Source organism: Rattus norvegicus, chromosome 6, assembly GCF_036323735.1.
Source record: "Rattus norvegicus strain BN/NHsdMcwi chromosome 6, GRCr8, whole genome shotgun sequence".
Classification (NCBI taxonomy): domain Eukaryota; kingdom Metazoa; phylum Chordata; class Mammalia; order Rodentia; family Muridae; genus Rattus; species Rattus norvegicus.
Window position 1 is genome coordinate 100,298,996 of NC_086024.1, and position 21,582 is coordinate 100,320,577.

The 21,582-nt window shown below is 44.7% G+C and overlaps 1 protein-coding gene across 12 annotated transcripts in view; it reads left to right on the forward strand.

Moving 5' to 3' along the window:
• Nucleotides 1-21,582, forward strand: part of Syne2 (spectrin repeat containing nuclear envelope protein 2) — a 313,636-nt gene that overhangs the window by 26,267 nt on the left and 265,787 nt on the right. For 10 of the 12 annotated variants that reach the window (NM_001427326.1, XM_039113258.2, XM_039113264.2 and 7 more), the window contains exon 2: nucleotides 13,844-13,970. In NM_001427326.1, the coding sequence (NP_001414255.1) occupies nucleotides 13,892-13,970 (79 nt within the window). In that variant the 5' untranslated portion in view covers nucleotides 13,844-13,891. Of the gene's footprint in view, nucleotides 1-13,488; nucleotides 13,749-13,843; nucleotides 13,971-21,582 lie in introns of those variants that run through there. The other 2 variants (XM_039113260.2, XM_039113259.2) reach the window with 2 other exon arrangements.

The following is a 21,582-nucleotide window of genomic DNA, read 5'->3' on the forward strand; positions in this document are numbered from 1 at the left end:
GTGGTTCTCATCCTGTGTGTGGAAACACCTTTGGGGGAGGTTCCATATTGGATAATCTGCATATCAAATATTTGCATTATTATAAGAGTAGCAAAATTGCAGTTATGAAGTAGCAACAATTTTATGGTTGGGGGTCACCACAACATGGGGAACTGTATCAAGGGGCCACAGCATTAGGAAGGTTAAGAACCACTGTTTGAAAGTTTTTATTGTTGTTGTTTGCTTGTTTTTGTTTTTGTTTTTGTTTTTATCTTTGTGAGTCACAGACTCCTTGGACCTTCCTGGCTGGTCTGGAACTTGGTTTGTAGGCCAGGCTGGCCTTGAGCTCAGATCTGCCCACCCGTCTCTCAAGTGCTGGGATTAAAGGCATTCGCCATCACATAGCACATCCATGCTTAGGGCCTGGAAGATTGGGAGCAAGTGAAGGAAGGCCCTTGCTGTGCAAGGCTGGCAGCCTGAGTTGGATTTCACAGAACCCATTTGAAGATGGAAGGAGAGGACCTACTCCACAAGGTTGTCCTCTGACCTCCTCATACACACACATGCACGCACACATGTACACGCACACGCCCATCCTCATTCACATTGATAATCATGAAGACCAGCCTCTCCCCATAACATGGAGGGATTATGTTTTCTGTTTGGAAGATGAGACAGTGGTCATGCTTAAAGATTTTAAATACCATTTCTGTACTTTGTGAATTAACAGAACCCATTTTTATTTTTTATTTTTGTTTTTTGTATTTTTTAAGCTGTCTGCGTGCATACTTTTTGTTTATGCAGTTTTTCAAGGTCTTTATAGGTAGCCGAGTGGATTGTAAACTGTATTGCTTCTGTGTTCCTCCTGCCTCACCTCTCCACGCTGGGCTTACGGGTGGATGTCACCACGCCCTGCCCGTATGCATTTCTGTGATTCAGGCACCTCCTCATCATATGTTATAGAGCAGTTACTGAGCACATGCAGCGGAGTTCAGTGGTGTATCCCTCTCTTTGTCTATGAGAAAGGGGGGAATTGTGTGTGTGTGTGTGTGTGTGTGTGTGTGTGTGTGTGTGTGAGAGAGAGAGAGAGAGAGAGAGAGAGAGAGAGAGAGAGAGAGAGAGAGAGAGTTTCCTCTGATGGAAACTGTCAGCTCTGATGTACAGAACTGGGTTTGTTTTTTTAGAGAAAACTTATAAGGTAGGTGTGCATGTATATATTTATATGTGTATGTCTGAGCGTATGTTTGTGAGCCACGTGTGTACAGTGACACTGGAGATCAGAAGGAGGCATTGGATCCTCTGAACTAGAGTTACAGATAGTTACAGATGTGGGGGCTGGGAACCAAACCTAATTCCGTCAGAAGAGCAGTCAGTGCTCTTAACCACTGAGCCATCTCTCAGGCCCAACTTGTATCTTTGAATTAGCTATGAGGCCAAACTTAGATAATTGTTTTCTTCATGTTGGGGAATATTGCTCTAGAATAAATGTGGGACCCTTTGAGTTAGGAAATACAGACCCCCCCCTCTTTTTAGATATAGAAAAGGGTTTGCCAGCCTGGAATCCCTGCTCCTCCGTAAAACAGTAACACACACACCAAATGGCGTCTGCGCCGAGTGATTGAAAGCTGTCCAGTTTGAAGTGGTGAATTAGGGACGCTCGGAGGTGGTGGCGTACAGAAAAGGTAAATTTATACAGAAAAGTGGACCTCGTGTGCTGGGTAAGGGTTTGTCTGGCTGGCTCTGGAAATCCATCAAGGTTGAGATGTGGCAGGAAGAGTCTGGGATGTGCGGCACTAACTTCCCTGACCATGACTGGGTTTTGAGACAGGATTGGGTCATTTTTCAGTCCAGATGAGCCTGGATCCTTGTAACGGCATAGCCAGACGTCACCGCTGCGGTAGAACTCAGAGGTGCTGAAGTGCCCGGCCACAGGAGCCAGGCTAAGGGGCATAGCTGGATCTGTGCTGCACACTGCCTACCCAGTGCCAGGGACACAGAACTCTTGAATGCACGAGTACTTTCTGGGCCAGTTCCTGACTAGTAATAAATAAAAGATGAATAGTAAGAGAATTAAAACTAGGCATGGGATTACATGCCTTTAATCCCAGGACTTGGGAGGCAGAGGAGGTTGGATCTCTTGAGCTCAAGGCCAGCCACAGCTACAAAGCAAGACTGTCTCACTGCCCAAATCCTCCTGGTTCTTTTGAGAACATAATCTTTGATTTCTTTGTCCAATTTTTAGGAACCATCAAGATTTAATGAGACATTAAAATTATATCTGTGGAGATTAATAACACAGGAATGCTTATTTTTAATATTTAAAGAGGTCCCCCCAAATGTGAAAATGTGATATAAAATTATGTATATATATACATATACATATATACATATATATATACACACACACACACACACACACACATTCTCCCTCTCTCTCTCTCTCTCTCTCTCTCTCTCTCTCTCTCTCTCTCTAGCCTTGGCTGTCCTGGAACTGGCTTTACAGACCAGGTTGGCCTCAAACTCAGAGATCCACCTGTGTCTGCCTCATGAGCTACCATGCCCAGTTGTGTAAGGTAACAGTTTTATACAAGTAAAAGGCTTAGCATAGAAAATTTCAAAAAATAGTAACAGTGGTGATATTTGAAAGGCGAGGCTGTAGGTGGAGTCTATGACTTTGTATTTTTCTGTGACATTAACAGTTACATTTATGAATGGAGGGATTCATTATGTTGCAAAGGACTTGGGTTCAGTGCTGAGTTCCTATGGCAGAGGAAACTGTTTCAGAGCATTTGTAACTTCCTTGTGGCATCTTCTGTCTCCTGCATGTACATGGTGCACATACATCCTAAATAAATAAGTAAATCTATTTTTTTTAAAGTTACTTTAGGGCTGAGGTGATGGCTCAGTAGTGAAGAGGGTCTGAGCTCAAATCCCTAGGCCCCATATAAAAAGTGAGACATGGTCACTTGTGTCTGCGACCCCAGAACTGTGGGATGAGAGAGACAGCAGGAGAGTCTGGGCTCACTGCCTGCCAGCAAGGGGAGAAGATGAATAACGATAGACCTGTGCACGCATGTTGTGCCATCCTCCGGCCTCTGCGCATGCGTGTGGGAAGAACTGCAGGCACCCGTGTGCGAGCACCACATACCACACACACACACACACACACACACACACACACACACACACACACACGCATACAGAAAACACTGAAACATATACATAAGTAAGCAGCCACTTTCTACTTTAAGAAGTAACTTTAATACACACGTTCTGTGCTGTGAAAATCCTCTTTAATAATGAAAGGTCAACTTCGTTTTATGGAAAACAAATGTAAACGGTGCTTTTCTTTGTTTCTTTGTTTCCTTTGTTTGTTTTGTTTCCCCCAACTTTCTATCTTTTGAGATAGGAACATTATGCTGAAGGTGTAAGCCTGAGATCCCAGCAGGTTGACTCAGGTGGTTTTCTAGTCTGGGGCTAGCCTGGGCTAAAAATAAAAAAAAGTTATTTACCTAATAAAATTTTTTCATTCTTTATTTTTGGCTCACCCTGTGGTGGTGGAGAGAGGGAGTAAAACTCTCTTTGAACTTAGTAATGGGTTCTAGTGTTAACCCCATGGGTCGGAAATCAGACCACTACTCCAATTTTGAGCAAGCTTTAATTAAATGGTGGCCTGGATAGTGGACTCTGGCTAGGACCACCCCAGAGTTCCCCAAAAATGACAACGAGTCACATTTTCCAGAGGCTTAAAAAGGCAAACCCATGAGGCTATGCCATGTTCCTCCTGGGCCGCTCCTACTCCATCCGGGCAGCCCTCATGGCCGTGCCCTCACAACCCATCTACCTCATGGTGACTTCTTTTTCCCCCTCCTTGATCTCCTCATGGTCCCTGCTGAGACCCTAAGCCTCAAACATACAAATAATATAACATTTTATATGTTCTATAAAGATTAAAATAATTTATAAGAGAATCTTTGCTCTGTCCCTCTTTCTTCTCCATCCAGCCCAGGCTATAGGCAGGCATCTTTATTAACCAGTCAGAGCAAGGCTTACATAACATTGTTTGGTGTGTATGAGGGTCTCCTCATTGGGGGTGGTCAACTAGATCTTGGGGGCCAGTAATTAGCATTTGAATATGTAGCAGCACCAGACCAACCCCCCCACCCTTAACCACTGAGCCATCTCTCCATCCTTTCAGTAAACTTTTTTTTTAAAGATTTATTTATTTTATGTATGTGAATACACTGTCACTATCTTCAGACACACCAGAAGAGGGCATCAGATCTCATTGCAGATGGTTGTGAGCCACCATCTCTCCAGCCCTTCAGTAAACTTTTTTTTTTTCCAGAGCTGAGGACCGAACCCAGGGCCTTGCGCTTGCTAGGCAGGCTTGCTAGGCAAGCGCTCTACCACTGAGCTAAATCCCCAACCCTCAGTAAACTTTTAGATTAACCATTTCCCTTCTACCTCCCCAGTGGTTTTGCACCAACCCTTACAATGGAAATTAACAAGAGAAAAAGGTTTGGATTTCTTAGATATGCAGGGAAGTTCTGTACAAAAGGGCAGGTGAGGATTCAGAGGCTAGCTCACCAAATGAGGACAGAATTCTGGAAGAGGCTACATAAAGGAGAAAGGGAGGCGGTTAGGGCTTGGGAAAGGGACTGTGTTCTGTACACAGGATGGTTGGAGTTGAACCTCCATCGTCAAGAGCCAATCAGAATTCCCTTTCTGGAACAGAGAAGGGAGTCACCGTTACACATAGACCTTTATACACAGAAATGTACTTTTAAAATTTTTCCAAGATTTATAGATCTTATGTCTATGAGTGTTTTATGTGCATGAGTGTGTGTGTGTGTGTGTGTGTGTGTGTGTGCGCGCGCGCGCGTCAAATGTGTTCCTGGTGCCAGCAGAAGACAGAAGAGGCTGTTCAGATCTTTTGAACTGGAGGTACAGATGGTTGTGAGCCACCATGTGGGTGCCAGGAACTGGGCCTGGGTCCTATTGCGAGAACAGTCAGTGCTTTTAACTGCTGAGCCATCTCTCTGAGTGTCCTTGTCAATCAAGTTGATTTTAAAGCGTTTCCTAGTATTTGATTGTTAACTTTAGTTTATTTGAAAGAAGATAGTTTTGGGGTCCCATATTCTGGTCCCCTTGACTCTTGTGTATATCATCTAGGACCAAAGTAGTCATTATAAAACAACCTCCTCTGAAAAAGGATGCTTTTTCTAGTTTTCTCTGTGTAAGGGACATAGTGACAGAAAGTGGGTCCCATGCAGAGGCTGCCAGTCGTTTGGTGGAAGAAAGCAGTGGGTTTTGGGACCCTTCCAGTAGTGCCGGCTAAAAGGAAGGCACGCGACACAGCCTCTGCCTCCGCGTGTAAGCGGCTAATTTCCGAGCGTGGGGCTGTGCTTTGCAGCTGTCATAAAAATGGGCAAATATTTTTCTAGCGAGATAGTCTATGTCGGAAATGAGCTTCCCATTTTAACATCCAACATATTTTTTGGCTGCCATTTGATGTCAAACATTTCAATTTTAGAAATATTTCTTTTAAGTGTCTTGGAAAGACTAGCGTTTAGTATTTTTCAGATAATAAATCCTCGTTAGCAGGGAAAGGCGATGCAGCAGAATTGTGGGGCGCAGGGACTCAGCTGGTGAAGGGCTTGGCGTGCACACCTGAAGACCTGCGTTCCACCCCTAGCAGCCACCTAAAAAGCTGGGAACGCAGAGATAGGACAGTCCTGGGGGCTCGATGTCAGCCAGTCTAGCCAAATCAGCAGCTCTCTCTTTCTCTTTCACACGTGAACGTAATACACACACCTTACCTGAAAAAAGCTTAGTGGGCATCTAAGAGGGGGTAAGAGTGGAACGGGGGAAAATAGTCAAAATAAATTACACATAGAGAATTTTCAAAGGATATTAAAGAGTATTAATAGAGTGTTGGATTACAATCGAGGAAGGAACCCAATATTAGCCACGCCCACTTGCACGAACACACAGACACACACAAACATGTATGCAGCCATGTTCCCCTGTACTGGTGTAGTTGTGTTACCTAGACATTTGGGGATGATATTGTTTTAATCACGGTGAAGGGCTCTACATTTTCCTAAATATTCCTGGCATTTCTCTAGAATCCTGCCAGTCGTACATGCAGCCACTTTTTAACATTAAATTCTCTATTTATCTGGGTGTGCATGAGAACGGGCTCTGGTTCGCGAGTGAAGGTCAGAAACCCCTGTGGGACTCAGTTCTCTTCCACCTTGTGGGTTCTGGGATCAAACTTAGGTCATCAGGCTCAGCGCATGCACACTTGTCTGTGCTGAAGCTTGTTGCTGGCCTCAGGAAACGCGGACCACAAATCAGAAGGATGACTCCCACTTCCTCCCTTAGTTTACTTCTTTTCTTTCTTTCTTTTTTCTTTTCTTTAAGATTTATTTATTTATATGTAAGTATATTGTAGCTGTCTTCACACACACCAGAAGAGGGCATCAGATCTCATTACAGATGGTTGTGAGCCACCATGTGATTGCTGGGATTTGAACTCAGGACCTCTGGAAGAGCGGTCAGTGCGCTTAACCACTGAGCCACCTCTCCAGCCCCCCTTAGTTTACTTCTTTCTTCCACCCAGAATCTCTTAGGTCCAAGGTCCCTCTTTAAAATCGTCAGACTCTAAGGAGGTATCATTACAAATAGAAATGGACGTCTTGCCTAAAAAACACTCAGGAAGATGTTTGTGGACTATCCAGCACCCTCTCCTTCCTTCCCTTTCTCCCTTTCTTCCCCAAGACTTCCCATGTCCCTCCCTCCCTCCCTCCCCCTTTTTCTTGTTGCAAAGCCCTTTAACGGCTGGGAGGACAGCGTTTAGGAGTAGCCAGACTGAATGTTCCAGGCAACTCCCCCGCAAATGGGGCTTCTTACAATCCAAGTGCGCAAGGGAGAACTTTGAATTGGACTCTCTTTGGCAGGAACCTGAAAGTCTGTGTGCTGGCCCAGACAGAATCATTATCCTTGGGTCACAGTTGAAGAACCAGGACCTGAGAGGCAGAGGCTGGCACAAGGCCCGTCCCGTGGTCAGCAATGAGGCCGGAATGAAAGCCAAACCTTCCAGCTCTTGCTCTAGTGCTCTCAACCGTGGTGTTCCACTCTGACTTCAGAGGGCTCTACTGCTGTGAAAAAGTGGGGATGGCTGGTGGTGGCCGCACACACCTTTCATCCCAGCATTCGGGAGGCAGAGGGAGACAGATCTCTGAGTTTGAGGTTAGCCTGGTCTATGTAGTGATTCCAGGTTAGCCAGGGCTACACAGAAAAACCCTGCCTGGAAAACCAAAAAGAAAGAAAAGAAAAAAAAGAAAAGAAAGAAAGAAAGAGGAAATGATGGTTAACTCTGTTTTAACTCTGATGTTAAAGAAAAATTAGAAGTTTTTTTTTTTTTTGTTTTTTTAATGCCCACAAAGAACTCTGCTTAGATGTTAGCAAAATCAACTCTGTAGCTGCTGTCGAATCCTTCTCTCCCTCACGCTCTCTCTCTCTGATGGGGCTCACTTCCCTGTCTCTTAATGTGTATGTGTGCTTAGACTTTATATCTAGGACTGAGGAAATGCCTTAGCCGGTGAAGGAGCTTACCTCCAGGTTTGATAAGGTTTTACCCCAGAGGTCTATATGATAGGGGGGGAGGACTGACCTTTCCTGTAGTTGTCTGCTGACTCACACATTATCCCTCCCCGCAAATAAATGAATAAATGTAAACAATTAAAAATCAATAAAATTTACATCCACTCTATAAATGGCTTTCTTCTTTCTCCTTAGCGCCCATGATGATTTTAACACGTTGCATATCTCTGCTGCTGTTGGCTGCTCAACCGAGCCGTGGAATAGTCTTCCCTTGTATGCGAGCTGCAGAGGGCCCATCCTTCTATCAACAGGATTAAGTTTATCCACGTTTTGCTGCTCTGAACAGTTCTGTCACGGACACTGAGGTCCTCATATGTATGTAGGATTTCAGAGCAATCTTTTCAGTTGGCAGAATCACATCAGGTCAAGAACAGGTGCTGCTTCTCGGATTTCAGCTCTGGGTCTAGGCTAGCGGTTTTGTTTTTTGGGGTGCGGGGGACCGAGGGTACCAGCTCGAACCCTGGCTTCAAATGCAGCAGGGACCCTGTGCAGCCCGTGCAGCTCTGGCCTGTAGCTGCCTTCCCAGCCCTGTCTGTCTACATCTCTGGCTTGTTGATTCCTGTTCCCCTTGTCTGAGCACAGTTGGTTTCTCAAGCACTGTACCCTGTCCATGTAGCCCCCTGCTCCCCAGAGATGACCCCCTGCTGCTTATTTTCTGAGATAAACGAAAGCCATCTCATGCCAAAGCCCCTTCACCCAGTTCTCCTTTAGAACTACTCAAACCTCTGTGAATGGCTTTGCAAGCGGTAATGTCTCCCTGGGATGGATGGGACATATACACTTCTTAAAGGTTTCTGGGAGAAAACTGGGAAGAGGTGGCTGAAGGGAGGGGATGGAGAAGGAGGGCTGGAGAGGCAGGGTTGAAGAGGGAGGGCTGGGGAGAGATGGTGGAGGGATGGCTCAGCAGTTAAGGTCACCTGATACTTGTCCGGAGGACGACCACCTGACCACCTGTATTACATGTCTAGATCCATCCCATGTCTCTGGCCTCTGTGAGGGCACCTGTGCGTGTTTACATACATGTACACAGTTAAAAGTAATTTAAGAATTTTAAAGTGAAGTTTCTGAGAGCCTATGGCAGAACTGCTCTGAGCTGCTCATCGAGGTCTCCGACCTCCTCCAGTCCTCTAGTTTCTTCTCTGAAGTTCTTCAGCCAGTCAGGAGTGTACGCCTTCATTCTGTGTGGCCATCCTTCCCACCTCTTCCTCCCTCCTTCCTAATTTCCTGCTCCCCCAGCACCCGCTGCTCCCTGTGCATCCTGGGAGTTTTCTCTTCTTTCTCCTGTGTTTGGGCCCCAGGCTGTTGCTCTCCTCAGGGTTCTGTTTTGTCACATTCAGCCCTTCTCCATGCTTTGCTTTCACATTTAGCTTCTGAGAGCGAATGCACAGGATGAATGTTTTTACTGCAGTGTTTCCTGTCCACAAATGGTGTTCCCTTACCCCAGCACCTGATTTATATCACAATATGATATAGATTGGGAAAATTTTACCTAGAAATTTATTAACATAAAGTTTATCATCATAATGTTCTTTTGTTGTTGTGTTTGTTTTTTTTTTTTTTTTTTTGTTGTTGTCATTTTTTTTGAGACAGGGTTTCTCTTTGTAACCCTGGCTGTCCTAGAACTCACTCTGTAGACCAGGCTGTCCTTGAACTCAAATATCTACTACCGCTGCCTCCGAGTGCTGGGATTAAAGGCATGAGCCACCACACCTGCCTTCGTTGTAACTTTAAATGAACACAATCCAGTGGGGTGAAGCACATACCCGTTTTTGTGTGACCACCACCCACCATATTCGCCTCTAGAACCTGTCTTGCAAAACTGAGTCTCTACCACCGAAAGGGTTTCAAGGCACTGAAATTGTTCACGTCTAACCCCTACATCCCTCGGCCCTTGGTAGCCGATCTTTAGCTTTCTGAGTCTGGATTTTGACTGCTTTAGGTGATTTAGGGAGGGAAATTACCCAGCATTCGTGGAAGCTTTCGTGGTAAGAGCTGATTCCCTACAGCGAGTCCGGAAGTTCTCATTTTTCTCCTTACTTTAATCTTTGCTGCTGACTTTAAAAGTGCCATAAACGGCCCCAGGTTTAATCCCTAATATCAGACAGAAGGTCCAGAACCACAGCCTGTAATGATGGTTTCTGTACTGCCCAGCGTCTACCAGGGAGCCCTTAGGAAATGCTCCTTGTTTTGTAAGTTGTTGGCTTCAAGCCTTTTTAGAATTGCAGTAACAGCTTACAGAAGAGTTTCTGCAGTTCAGAGATCTGGGCCATGGTCAAGGCCAGTGGGAGGCAGTTAGGGAAGAGGTGGCACTCCTTCAGAATGCTCTAACCTTGGTGAAGTGGGTGGTGCAGGGGCACAGTTGGTTCAGGGACACTGTTGGCACTGTTGGTGCAGGGCCATTGTTGGAACAAGGTCACTGTTGGCACAGGTGGCAAGTGGCACTTTATTGTGAAATTCTAATCCAGCAGATCCTAACCCGAGCACGTTTCTTGAGAGTCTAGAGCATGGTTAGGGTTGATCCTTTGGTCTCCTTCAGTTGTCATGACAGTAAAGTACCTGGGAGGAGATAGTATTTGTTCTGGAAACTTGGACTGGCTACTTCTAGTCCAATGATGACTACAGTTAACTAGGAGAATTAATAGGAAAGGAAATGTCTGGGTACAATTGCGAGTGCCTCTAAACCCAGCACTTGACAGGCAGACGCGGGAAGACTGTTGCATCTTCAAGGTCAGCCTGGTCAAGTTCCAGGCCAGACAAAGCTACACAATGTGACTCTGTCTCCAAGTGGTTGCTGGGAATTGAACTCAGGACCTCTGGAAGAGAGGTCAGTGCTCTTAACCTCTGAGCCATCTCTCCAGCCCTGAGTGCCTATCTCAAAACCAACTGACCAACCCAAAAGTTAATAGAAAAAGATGGAGAAACTCACTGCTATTGTGTCAGCGATGATTGGCCATGAGCTTGGAAACAGATCCAATTTAATAATGGTTAGTAGCTGAGAGTAGCCAGTTCCTGGGAGGACCACAGATAACTGGAGAGTGGGATAAGAGCAGGGCATGGCCCTGGGGAAATGTTAGCTTCTCAGTCACCCTTCACCTGGGAACCTGCCTCTCCACCCTCCTAAGACATCCCTGAAGATGGGCTAAGCTGCCTCTTCACAGTGGACTCTCAGGCTCTCCCATTTGTTAGTCTGACAGCAAGGGTTAGGCTGTCCGATAATGAGAAAACAAAAGTCCCTTCAGGAAACAGAAGGGTTGTTGGCAATATTTTCTAGAAAAATTTGATGAGCTTTGAAGATTGTGTGTGTGTGTGTGTGTGTGTGTGTGTGTGTGTGTGTGTGTGTACACATACACGTGTACCCCAGAGATTGATACAGACGTCTGCTATCTTTCTTCACTTCATTTTTGAGACAGGTCTGTCTTTGAACCTGGAGCTCACCAACCAAAATGGCAGGCGTCTGAGCTCCAGGGGTCCGTCTGGCCCTGCTGCCAGCCACCACCTCCCTTGTGATTTTTCCAATGTTATTTCTGTCAATTTAATTTTTTCATTATATGTATACAAGGTTGATCCTGTGTAGTTTCGTGAAAATAAAATCGTTTTTATTGTAGTAGAAATTAACATTTATCACTTGATAACCTGACAATCTAAACAACAGTGAAAAGCATAAATCCCACGTGTAGTTTCACTGACTAGAGATAGAATTTTTTTTTCAGATCGCATTTCTTTAGTTGAAAACATTCTGGCCTTTGTAATCCAGAGTAAAGGCCAAGACCTCCTTTAAAAAGGGAACTTTGTTCATGTTTTGAGGTTTCAGAACCGCCACAGGCATTCCGAAATATCTTGCATAAGCGGACTACAGTCATTTAAAAATAACTTATGTTACTTATAAAAATGTGGCTGTCGGATTACATGGCTTTTTTGTTGTGTTTTGTTTGTTTTGTTTTTTGAGATGGGGCTTCTTTGTACAACAGCTTTGGCTGTTCTAGATTTGTAGATCCTGCTGGCCTCAAACTCACAGAGATCTGCCAGCCTCTGACTCCTGGGCGCTGGGATTAAAGGTGTGCACCACTTACCCTGTAAGTCTCTGTCACTCTTCAAAGACCTGATTCCACACTTCAGTAGAAGCTTTAATGTCACCAGATTAATTTTTAACCCGTTTTTGTAATGTCCCTGAAGAAGGCTCATTGTTCTCTTTTATGAATAATCTCAGGGATTTTAATCATAACGCTGGCTCTCTCTCCCACCTGTGGTTCTGACCACTAGAAAAGGAACGAGTTGTACATGTAAACTGCTGTGAGCAATGCCTACGTCTGTGGCTGACAATAACTGCTAAAATGTCGGTGCTATTGTTTTCTTTTCTGTTTTTCGAGACCGGTGTTTTTCTGTGTTGCCTTGACAGTCCTAGACCTAGCTCCATAGACCATGCTGGCCTTGAACTCACAGAGATCCACCTGCCTCTGACTCCTGCTTACCGAGATTAAAGTCGTGCACCACTGTTGTTCCTTCTTCCTCGTTAAAAAAGTAGACCTGACAGGAAACAGTAGTCACATTAGAGAATTCATTTAGAATCCACTTTTTCTGCTGTTAAAATGAAAATAGCACTTGGTTGGGCCTTGAGGACCCTAGGGTGTGGGAAGGGGTAGTGGAGGGTTTTGCTGTGTGACAGAGCTGAGGACACCTGCGTCACTGTGGCCATCAGGGTCCTGGCCTTTGAGAACTAATGGACAGTATTTCCTTTTGTTAATCTGGACCAACTCAGTAGAGCAGTGTGGTAACCGCAGGCTGTTCCTGACTGATCTCAACCGAGAAGAAAAACAAATCAATTATTAACAGAGTGTATTTGGTAGGTAAAATCTTTAACACAGCAAGAGAGAGAGAGAGAGAGAGAGAGAGAGAGAGAGAGAGAGAGAGAGAGAGGAAGAGGATGGGAGGGGGCGGGAGAGAGAGAGAGAGAGAGAGAGAGAGAGAGAGAGAGAGAGAGAGAATATGACAGCAGGAGCAGGATTTGGATAATAAATACTGGCAAAGAAAGGATGGAGAGGGCGTTTGGAGCCACACAATGATCTCCATCCTTTGCATATTTTATTCTGTTTAATATTTAATATGACTGATTAGCTGGTACCCTCAAACTTAATTTTTTTAGTTTTCCATCCAACATTTTCTCATGGAAAAAAACGCTAGTATATATCAAAGTTTGAGGATTCTGCATATATTTAGAATACAGAGTCTTCCTTTCTTTACCGTCTTGGGGATTGAGCCCAGGACATCTCGTGTGATTCATAATAACTCTGCTCCTGAGTCTCGTCCTCGGCTCCACTGTGCAAATTCTAACAGTAGCTTTTACATCACTTCCTTTCTCAGGGAAGTGTATTTATGTTCTCTGTTTGGTCAGTTTGATTTTGGTTACTTGGTGATTTCTGTGAGAGAACCCACTTTTCATTGTCAGCCTGCAGAAGTTGATCGTGATGACCGTATACATGAAATGTTTTTTTTTTAAAGGGTTATGGGTTGTGAATTACTTTTAGTGCGAGAATTCCTTCAGTGGGTGAAGAGGCTCTGTGATAGGATACATGCTTAGATGGTGTATCAGCTCGTGCTCAAATCTCTAGTACCAGAAAGAACGACTCGAGGTGGAACTAAGAGAGAACGCATAGAAGAAGAAATCCTTGGGAAAATAATATTGTTGCAGTCATCAAAATAGCCACTCTGATGTCTTTGTATTTTTAGTTTCACTTTGCAGGCTGTGCAGGCTCGGTTCTCACTGTTTCCAGTAAGTGGCCTTTTATGGAACCGAGAAAGAACAGAGGGAGTTAAAAAAAAAGTTTTAAAGAGAACCCTTGTGAGCCGAAGACCCAAGGCAGCAGTGCGTGTGACTTTCTTTCCTCTTAGCTGCGTTACCGGATACTCGTGGATTTGAAGTCCGTAGCTTTCTTTCTTGTAACTTGCACACAACCCACGAGGCCGGTTCTTCTGGAGTTCTGCCAGAGAGCCCGAATGGGTCACAGGGCACAGTCCTGATGATGATTCAGACCAGAGGTGTGGTCACTCCGTTCTTCATGGATGAAGGAACCCCTCCTGGGGAGCCCTTGCTCTCTGAGAGGGTAGACTTGGTTTTCGCTGCGTCCTGCATGTTTACCAGACATGTTTACCGAGCTGCAGAGCCATTAACGAACGCTTCGCCTCTTTCTGTTTTCAGTTCACTTCAGTTGAGATGGACGTGGTCTAATCTCCACCGAGTTGAAGAATGGCCGATAGCCCCGTGCCTCCCACGGAAGATGGACAGGGCTTCTTGGGCATTGATGATCTGCACTTTTCGCTGCAAGGTAAATTCACACTCGGAAGGAAATGGGATACCTAACCCCTTCTAATTCTGAGCCCTACTGGCTTCTCTGCCTCCCGTGCTTTTGAAAACTTATCTGCATTTTCCAACTGGAGAAGAAGCCTAGAGTGCAGTTTGAGTGTCTTTTTTAGCGCAGCTCTCTGCTTCCAAGGAATCCTGGAAGGAATTGGTCATCTTTGGTATTTTATTTATATGTGTGTGTATTTTATTTGCAATCTGAGTCTAAAAGCTAGCCACGGTTTCTTTGGCATCATTTCCACTTATTTTGTGTCTTTTTTTTACACAGCTGCCTTGAGTCTTGCATCTGTATTTTATTCTAAAAGGTGGGAACAGCGGTGATGCTATGGGTGGGTGAGGTCTCAGTGCTGTGAACCCCACATTAATCCACAACTAGTCTTTTCCTTTTTTCTGTTTTTTTTAAATGTATTTATTTTACGTATGTGAGTACACTGTAGCTGTCTTCAGACACACCAGAAGAGGGCATCAGATCTCATTACAGATGGTTGTGAGCCACCATGTGGTTGCTGGGAATTGGACTCAGGACCTCTGGAAGAGCAGTCAGTGCTCTTAACCGCTGAGCCACCTCTCCAGCCCCCTTACTGATCTTTTCAAGAGGGCTTCGTGTTGCACTTAGCTGTATAGCTGCTGCCCAACTGAAAACTCACTAGCTAGTGACCTATGCATCTTTACTGATAAATCCTGGTGTTGTAGCATAGCTAGTACAGCTAGTATAGAAGCAAGGCTCTGGAAAATATTTGGCACATTTATGAGACTCATATGTGTGTGTGTGTGTGTGTGTGTGTGTGTGTGTGTGTGTGTGTATTTCAAAACAGGGATTCTAAGAGTAGCCATGGTTGTCCTGGAACTTGTTCGGTAGACCAGGCTGGCCTCAGACTCAGAGATCCACTTGCCTCTGCCTGCTGAGTGCTGATATTTTAAAGGCATGCACCACTACTGCCTGGCTGTGAAACTTTTTAAAAAAGTAATCTTAAAGTTATAGGCACTATAAATCAACAATTAAGACATTGTACAGAAGCTACAGAAGGTTTTGAGTTTATTTTTGGTAAATATTCTAAAAGTGACTTTCTGATAACCTTCCTTTTAAATTCATTTTAATTTTTTTTTTTTTTTTTTTGGTTCTTTTTTTTCGGAGCTGGGGACCGAACCCAGGGCCTTGCGCTTCCTAGGTAAGCGCTCTACCACTGAGCTAAATCCCCAGCCCCTCATTTTAATTTTTTGAGACAAGAACTTGTTATGTAGCCCAGGCTAGCCTCAAACTCTTGCTTTCCAGCCTTAACCCCTTGAGTGCTGGGAGGCATGCTCTACTGTGCCTGGCCCAAATGTTCTCTCTTTGAGTCTCTCTCTCTCTCTCTCTCTCTCTCTCTCTCTCTCTTAACAATTAACTTCATTCAGATATAAATCCATGGCTATTGGAATAGACCGCATCTCTGTGGAGCAGGTTTTTAAAAATAAAATTGTATGCTGGGCACAGTGGCACATCAGGAAAGCTAGCACCAGAGGCAGGGGCTGGATGATTATAGGCTAGTATGGACTACCTAGCCAGACCCTGTTCCAAATAAAACCCAAGACAAAAAAGTAACAATCTTAATTAGTATAGAGCTTAGCCTAGAGATAGTAGGAAATATTTATTTGTTTGGAGGGAGTCTTTGAGACAAAAATGGAAAGTCTTTCATTGTGTATTTTTGAGTGATCAAATTGAAAGTAGTTAAATCAAATCCTTACTTTTATTTCAATGAAAAAGACCAACACTCTTGCTGACAGTTTGACCCGAGACGTGTGGTCTGCTGTCTCACATCTCAGGCCGGCCCTGTGGCTTGGTGATTCTCCAGACCGAGTTGAGAGGTTTCATCATTTGCCGTGTGTCCCCTCGTTTGTGTGACACAGCTTCCTGGCCAGCTGTCTGGGGATGGTCAAGCCTGTTACACAAAGGGCTGATGGTTGTTGCCTGCCACATAGTAGCAGCTCACTGAATACTATTTCTTTTCATTTATTCATAATGAATTTTTTGAATAAAATTTTGCATAGGAGCACAGCTAGAGTAGAAACTTCATTGTGTATAAGGGAGGGGAAAAAACCCCCAGAAATGTTGTGCTTACTGTTTTCTGCTTGTCTTCAGTGGCTTCCCATCACACGCAGGTGAGTCTTGGTGAGGCTCCTGGGCTCTCCCTGCTCTGGAGCTCACCTGATTCTCCACTACAGCCTTCTTGTTCCTGGTAACTCCACATCTCCCTAAGGTGTCGTGTTGTCTCGCCTGTGTGCATGTGTGCTCTGTGTAGGCTGCTCCCTCTAGACTGGGAGAAGCTGAGCTCACCCATCGCAAGGCCAGCTGGCCCCAGCCTCCTCTGCAGGCTACCCTGCTAGCCTGAGATAAGCTCTTCCTCCTCTTCTATCCCCCTTTATCTCTTCAGGACCCGGCAGATTTGTGTTTATTATACTGCGCAGCACTTCCTTGCCACAGAATGAGCTGCCTGAGGTTTGGGTAGAGGCTCCAGCTTCCCTGTGCTTTGCACACTGTGATGTTTGTCCCTAACCCGGTGAGCAGAGTGCTGAGAAAGACTTCACCAGAGTCCCCCAAGCTGAGCAAGCCGGCTTCTGTTCTTCACCCCTTTGCTATGCTAAAGCAGAAACCGGAAGAGGGGATTCCGCTCTAGGTTGTTCCTAGATGTTTTTAAATTGGGAGACTTATTCTGTTCCATCTCTAGCAAACATTATACTAGATTGTGGGTAGCGGATTTCAGGTTCCTAAGGTGCTTAAAGTAATTATCAAATTACTCAGAAATTGTATGGTCTATATTTTCTAGAATGGGCCATTTAGTGAGGGGAGGCGATGTCCGTGTTCTCTGGAGGATGCACTTGTGTGATGTATGTAGAAGGTGTGGATGCTGTCCATGGGTAGGACACGCAGAGTGACATCATAGCACCATCAACCTAACACCGGCCGGGATCCGTTCACATTAGCCAGGGACACTCAAAATACATGCCCGGTGCCTAGACTGCCCATGCAGATTGAAATTGGAATGTATTACTTCCAGAGGCCAGACTTCATGTTGTTTGCAGGTTTGTGATGGTTCTTCTCGACAAACTAACAAAGGAAGAGGGGAGGCCGGTCAGGGAAGACAGAGCTTGCATATACCCGTGACGGCAGCTTTGGTATCAGAGTGGAATTATTGCCTGCTTGGGGGAAAAAAGCTAGACAGGATTATTTTTATAAAGTACAACATTGCTGAAGGCTACTTATTGGTCAGAGTCTTATAAAGCATTTGAGGGGACGGTAAGAGGGCCCAGTGGGTGAAGACAATCGCAGAGCAAGCCTGGAGACCTGCGGTTGATCTCTGGCATCCAGTGGGAGGAGAGACCTAACTCCATAAAGTTGTCCATGTCTCCACATGTGAGTCATGGCACACGCGCACACATACAATGACAATAATATGTAAAGCTTTCTTAAAAAGCACTTGGTTCTATTCATGATGTAAACAGCCTAGTATTTTTGTGTTTGCTGGCACTTTACATTGAAGGCAGAAGGGGATTCTGGGTAACGTGAGGGCGCTGGGCGCCGTTTACAAGGAAGTGTGTTTCTTCCCTCTTTATCCAGAAGCTGTGTCAGGCAGATAGAGACAGGATAATCAGTAGAACGATAGGACGGCGTCTACTTTATTGGAAAACAGACAAGCCCTCCTTTAAGGTGAGGAGACTGTGGTCAGGCCCTGATGGAGAATAGTGAACTTAAGAAAAAAATAAATATCCGTGCAGAAGTGCGGTGACTCATAGAGGAGGGTGGTAAGGAGTGAACCCCTGCCTGCTACCCTCCGCTTCTCCCTGGGATTACAGGAGTTTGGCTTAAGTTCTGAAGACATTTTCAGGTTTTTTTTCTTTGATTTTGTTTTTGACGAGGTCTTGTTACACAGGCCTGGCTGGCCTAGACCTTGCTGTGTTCTTGCCTTGAGTTCTCAGAGGTCCACTCCCCTCTGCCTTCCAGTGCTGGCTTCAAAGGTGTGCGTCATCCTGCTCAGCCTGAGATTCATTTTGCTTTTTCTGTCTTGCAAGGGGAAGAGATGTGTAGGGAAGGAGGGAATGGTGTACACTCCTCACTACCACTGCGAGGGATGTTGGCTGCCCAGGCTGGCTCAATCATGAGAATTCTTTTGATTAAATGCTTGCCCTCCCTCTACTACTATGTTGCTCCTCTAGCTGCCCCTGAGAAATTCCAAAGGGAGTTGTGGGCAAGATTGAACTATTCTGAACGTTTCCCCTGTTCATTCATTTCAGGGTTAAATTATTTCATGTTGAACTAGCAGACGAAACACACGGGCTACTGAAAGGACACTATATAATCATTTCGTTTTCACCAACAGGGTAAGGTAATGCTTTAGAAAAACACCATCCTGGGGTTGGGGATTTAGCTCAGTGGTAGAGCGCTTGCCTAGGAAGCGCAAGACCCTGGGTTCGGTCCCCAGCTCCGAAAAAAAAGAACCAAAAACAAAAAACAAACAAACAAAAAAAAAACAACAAAAAAACACCATCCTGCTACAAAATGTTCTTCATTAGCTGGAGAACGAACTAGGAAGGAGCCGTATTGTGTTACGCAAACCACCACGAGAGGGGGTCACTTTCCTGTGGCCTGGCCCAGGGGCTGGGGAACATTAGCTGTCACGTGGACCTGAATGAACGCATGGTCAGCTCAGTCACTTTGCCATCTCAGACGATGTTTGATGAATGTTTTGTTTAGCACCGTTATCATCTAGGTGACATATTATAAAAGATTAAAAACATCTTCTCCCAGGTAGCTCTAGGGCTAGGTACAGAAATCTGATCTCTGCAGCTACATTAGTACTCCATTTAAATGGGCTCCTTATTTACTGAGTGTCCTGGAGGGAGGCTTTCCTTGTCTGCCTGCCTGCCTGCCTGCCTTCCTTCCTTCCTTCCTTCCTCCCTTCCTTCCTTCCTTCCTTCCTTTCCCTTCCTCTTCCCTTTCCGCTTCCCCTTCGCCTTTTTCTGTTTTATCTTCTTAGATACAGTTTCTGTGTATAGTTCTTTCTGATTGTCCTGGATCTCACTCTGTCTACCAGGCTGGCCTCGAACTCACAGAGATCCACCTGCCTCTGTCTCTCGAGCACTGGGATTAAAGGCGTGTGCCACCACTGCTGAGCTGCTTTCCACGTATTTCTTACTTTTAGAAACATTGTTTATCCAGGTTAAGATTACATAATTATGATTAGGTGGGAATAAATGTTGAAATGGAACAGGCAGATCAGGAGTTCAAGACCAGCCTGGGCTTCATAGCAAGACTGACTCAAAAACAGAAACATAAATTGTGTTTCTTTTTCCTTCCAGAGGAAAAAAATTAATGATTCATAGTTAGTTGGAGAGGTTGCGGAATATGATAATGAGAAGGAATGTTTATTTTTACATCTTGTCTGTTTATCTATATCTATCTATCTATCTATCTATCTATCTATCTATCTATCTATCTATCTGTCTATCTATCTGTCTATCATATGTACGTGGGCACATGCATGTGTGTCTGGCTCTTATGAAAGTCAAAGGCCAACTTATGGGAGTTAGTTCTCTCTTTGTATCCTGTGGGTCCTTGGCTTTAAACTCAGGCTCAGCGGCCAGAGCCTTTACCCCCTGAGCTATCTTGCCAGCCCTGCAGTATCTAATTTTTACTTGGTAGCTGTAAAAGCCAGCCGCGTGCAGAGGTTAGGCACTGAGGACACACACAGAAACGGGCTGAGCAGCTTCGTGAGTCGTGGCATCTGGTGTCTTCAGCCTGCAGACAGCACAGTACTCAGGTGATGATCCCTCACTGCGCAGGTCACCATCTTAATTTTGATGTCTCTCGTATAAATGCAGAGTAGGTCTACAAATGGCTGGGTGGTTTTGTTTTGTTTTGTTTTGTTTTTGATGTTTTAATACGGGATAAAAATCTCGTTTATACAATGTATTGCGCATTGAGTTATATATTTCTCTCATTATTAAAAAAGTCAGATTGGGTCTGGGATGTAGTTCAGTTGGTAAAGTACGTGCATGAATGAAGCCTTGGGATCGAGCCCTAGTACCACATAAGCTGAGTGTGGTGCTGTTTATTATCCCAGAGGCGCTGTAGTTTTATTACTTGGAAAGTGGAGGCAGAAATTCAAGCTCATTCTTGGCTTCGGATGTCACTTGCTTCGACAATCTGAGTCTTGCAAGTGTTGTACTTTTGTGAAGTTTCCAAATTATTTTATTGTATAATGAATAACTGAGTGGCCAGTCTGATTTACACAACCAAGGTCTAAGGCCATCAAGATGGCTCAGATTAGGGTGCTTATCACCAAGCCTGATGATCTGATTTTGATCCCTGGGACAAGGGGAGAACCGACTCCCACAAGTTGCCCTCTGACCTCCACATGTGCACACAGTCATGTGTGCTCACACATACACACAAGTAAATACATGTAATTAAAAAAATACAACCCCACACAAACAAAAATGAAGGTCTATAAGGTAGGTCCTCGACAGCAGATTAGTTCTGTGTGCGTGGTGACAAATAGGATGAGACATGGGGATGACTTGTTATGTGAGGCAGGGACAGGGCTGTGGTAGTGTTGTGTTTGTGGAGAAAAATCTGTTCTACCTCAGGGCTGTGAGAACGGCACTCCTGATGTCTGAGAAAGAGAAACAAGATTGGCTGAAGGATCCTCCGTTCCTTCAGAGACCTGGGTGGAGAGCATTAGGGACACGAAGAACAGAGTAGCGGAAGAAGAGTTCTTAAGTAATAAGTTTACCTCCTGACTGGCTCACATCACTGCCTTACTCTGTAGAAAGCAGGTAATCTCATGGATTTCCCCCTCCCACCCCCCCAGCTGGATCATTTTTTGACTCAGGGAAAATAATTAAATTATTGTCCAACTGTTAGTGTTGATCGGTAACAGCAGAAAGGCAGAAAGTTCCTGATAATCTCAATATTATCTTTTCAAAAGTATTTTCCTGGAATGTTGTTTGCTTTGGCATTACAAAGTTCTGTACTCTTAAAAATATTTTGACTTGCTGGGCATGGTGGTACACACCTTTAATCCCAGAGGCAGGCATGGATCCACAGGAGTTCAAGGCCAGCCTGGTCTACAAAGCGAGTTCAAGGGCAGCCAGGGCTACACAGAGAGACCTTGTCTCAAAAAACAAAACAAAACGAAACAAAATTCTGATTAAATGGAAAATTAAAAAAAAAAAAGAAACTCTAGTAATGTTTGTATAACAGTGTTATACAGAAAAATTTCTCACCCCTTGGGTTGCACGTAGAGTTTTGGCTTCTGGGAATTCTGGCTCTGTTTTCTGAAGGAGTTTGGAGCTTGCATTATTCTGGATCATCTACATTTTTGAAAACTAGGGCAAGATAAATCCAGGGTCATTTAGAATCTTGTTAAAGTGGGTTAACAAAGACCTCATTCATTGCTTATAGAAGTAAAAATCCCTTTTAATTAGCCCCATGAGAGATGCAAAGTTTTCTCTCTCTCTCTCTCTCTCTCTCTCTCTCTCTCTCTCTCTCTCTCTCTCTCTGTGTGTGTGTGTGTGTGTGTGTGTGTGTGTGTGTGTGT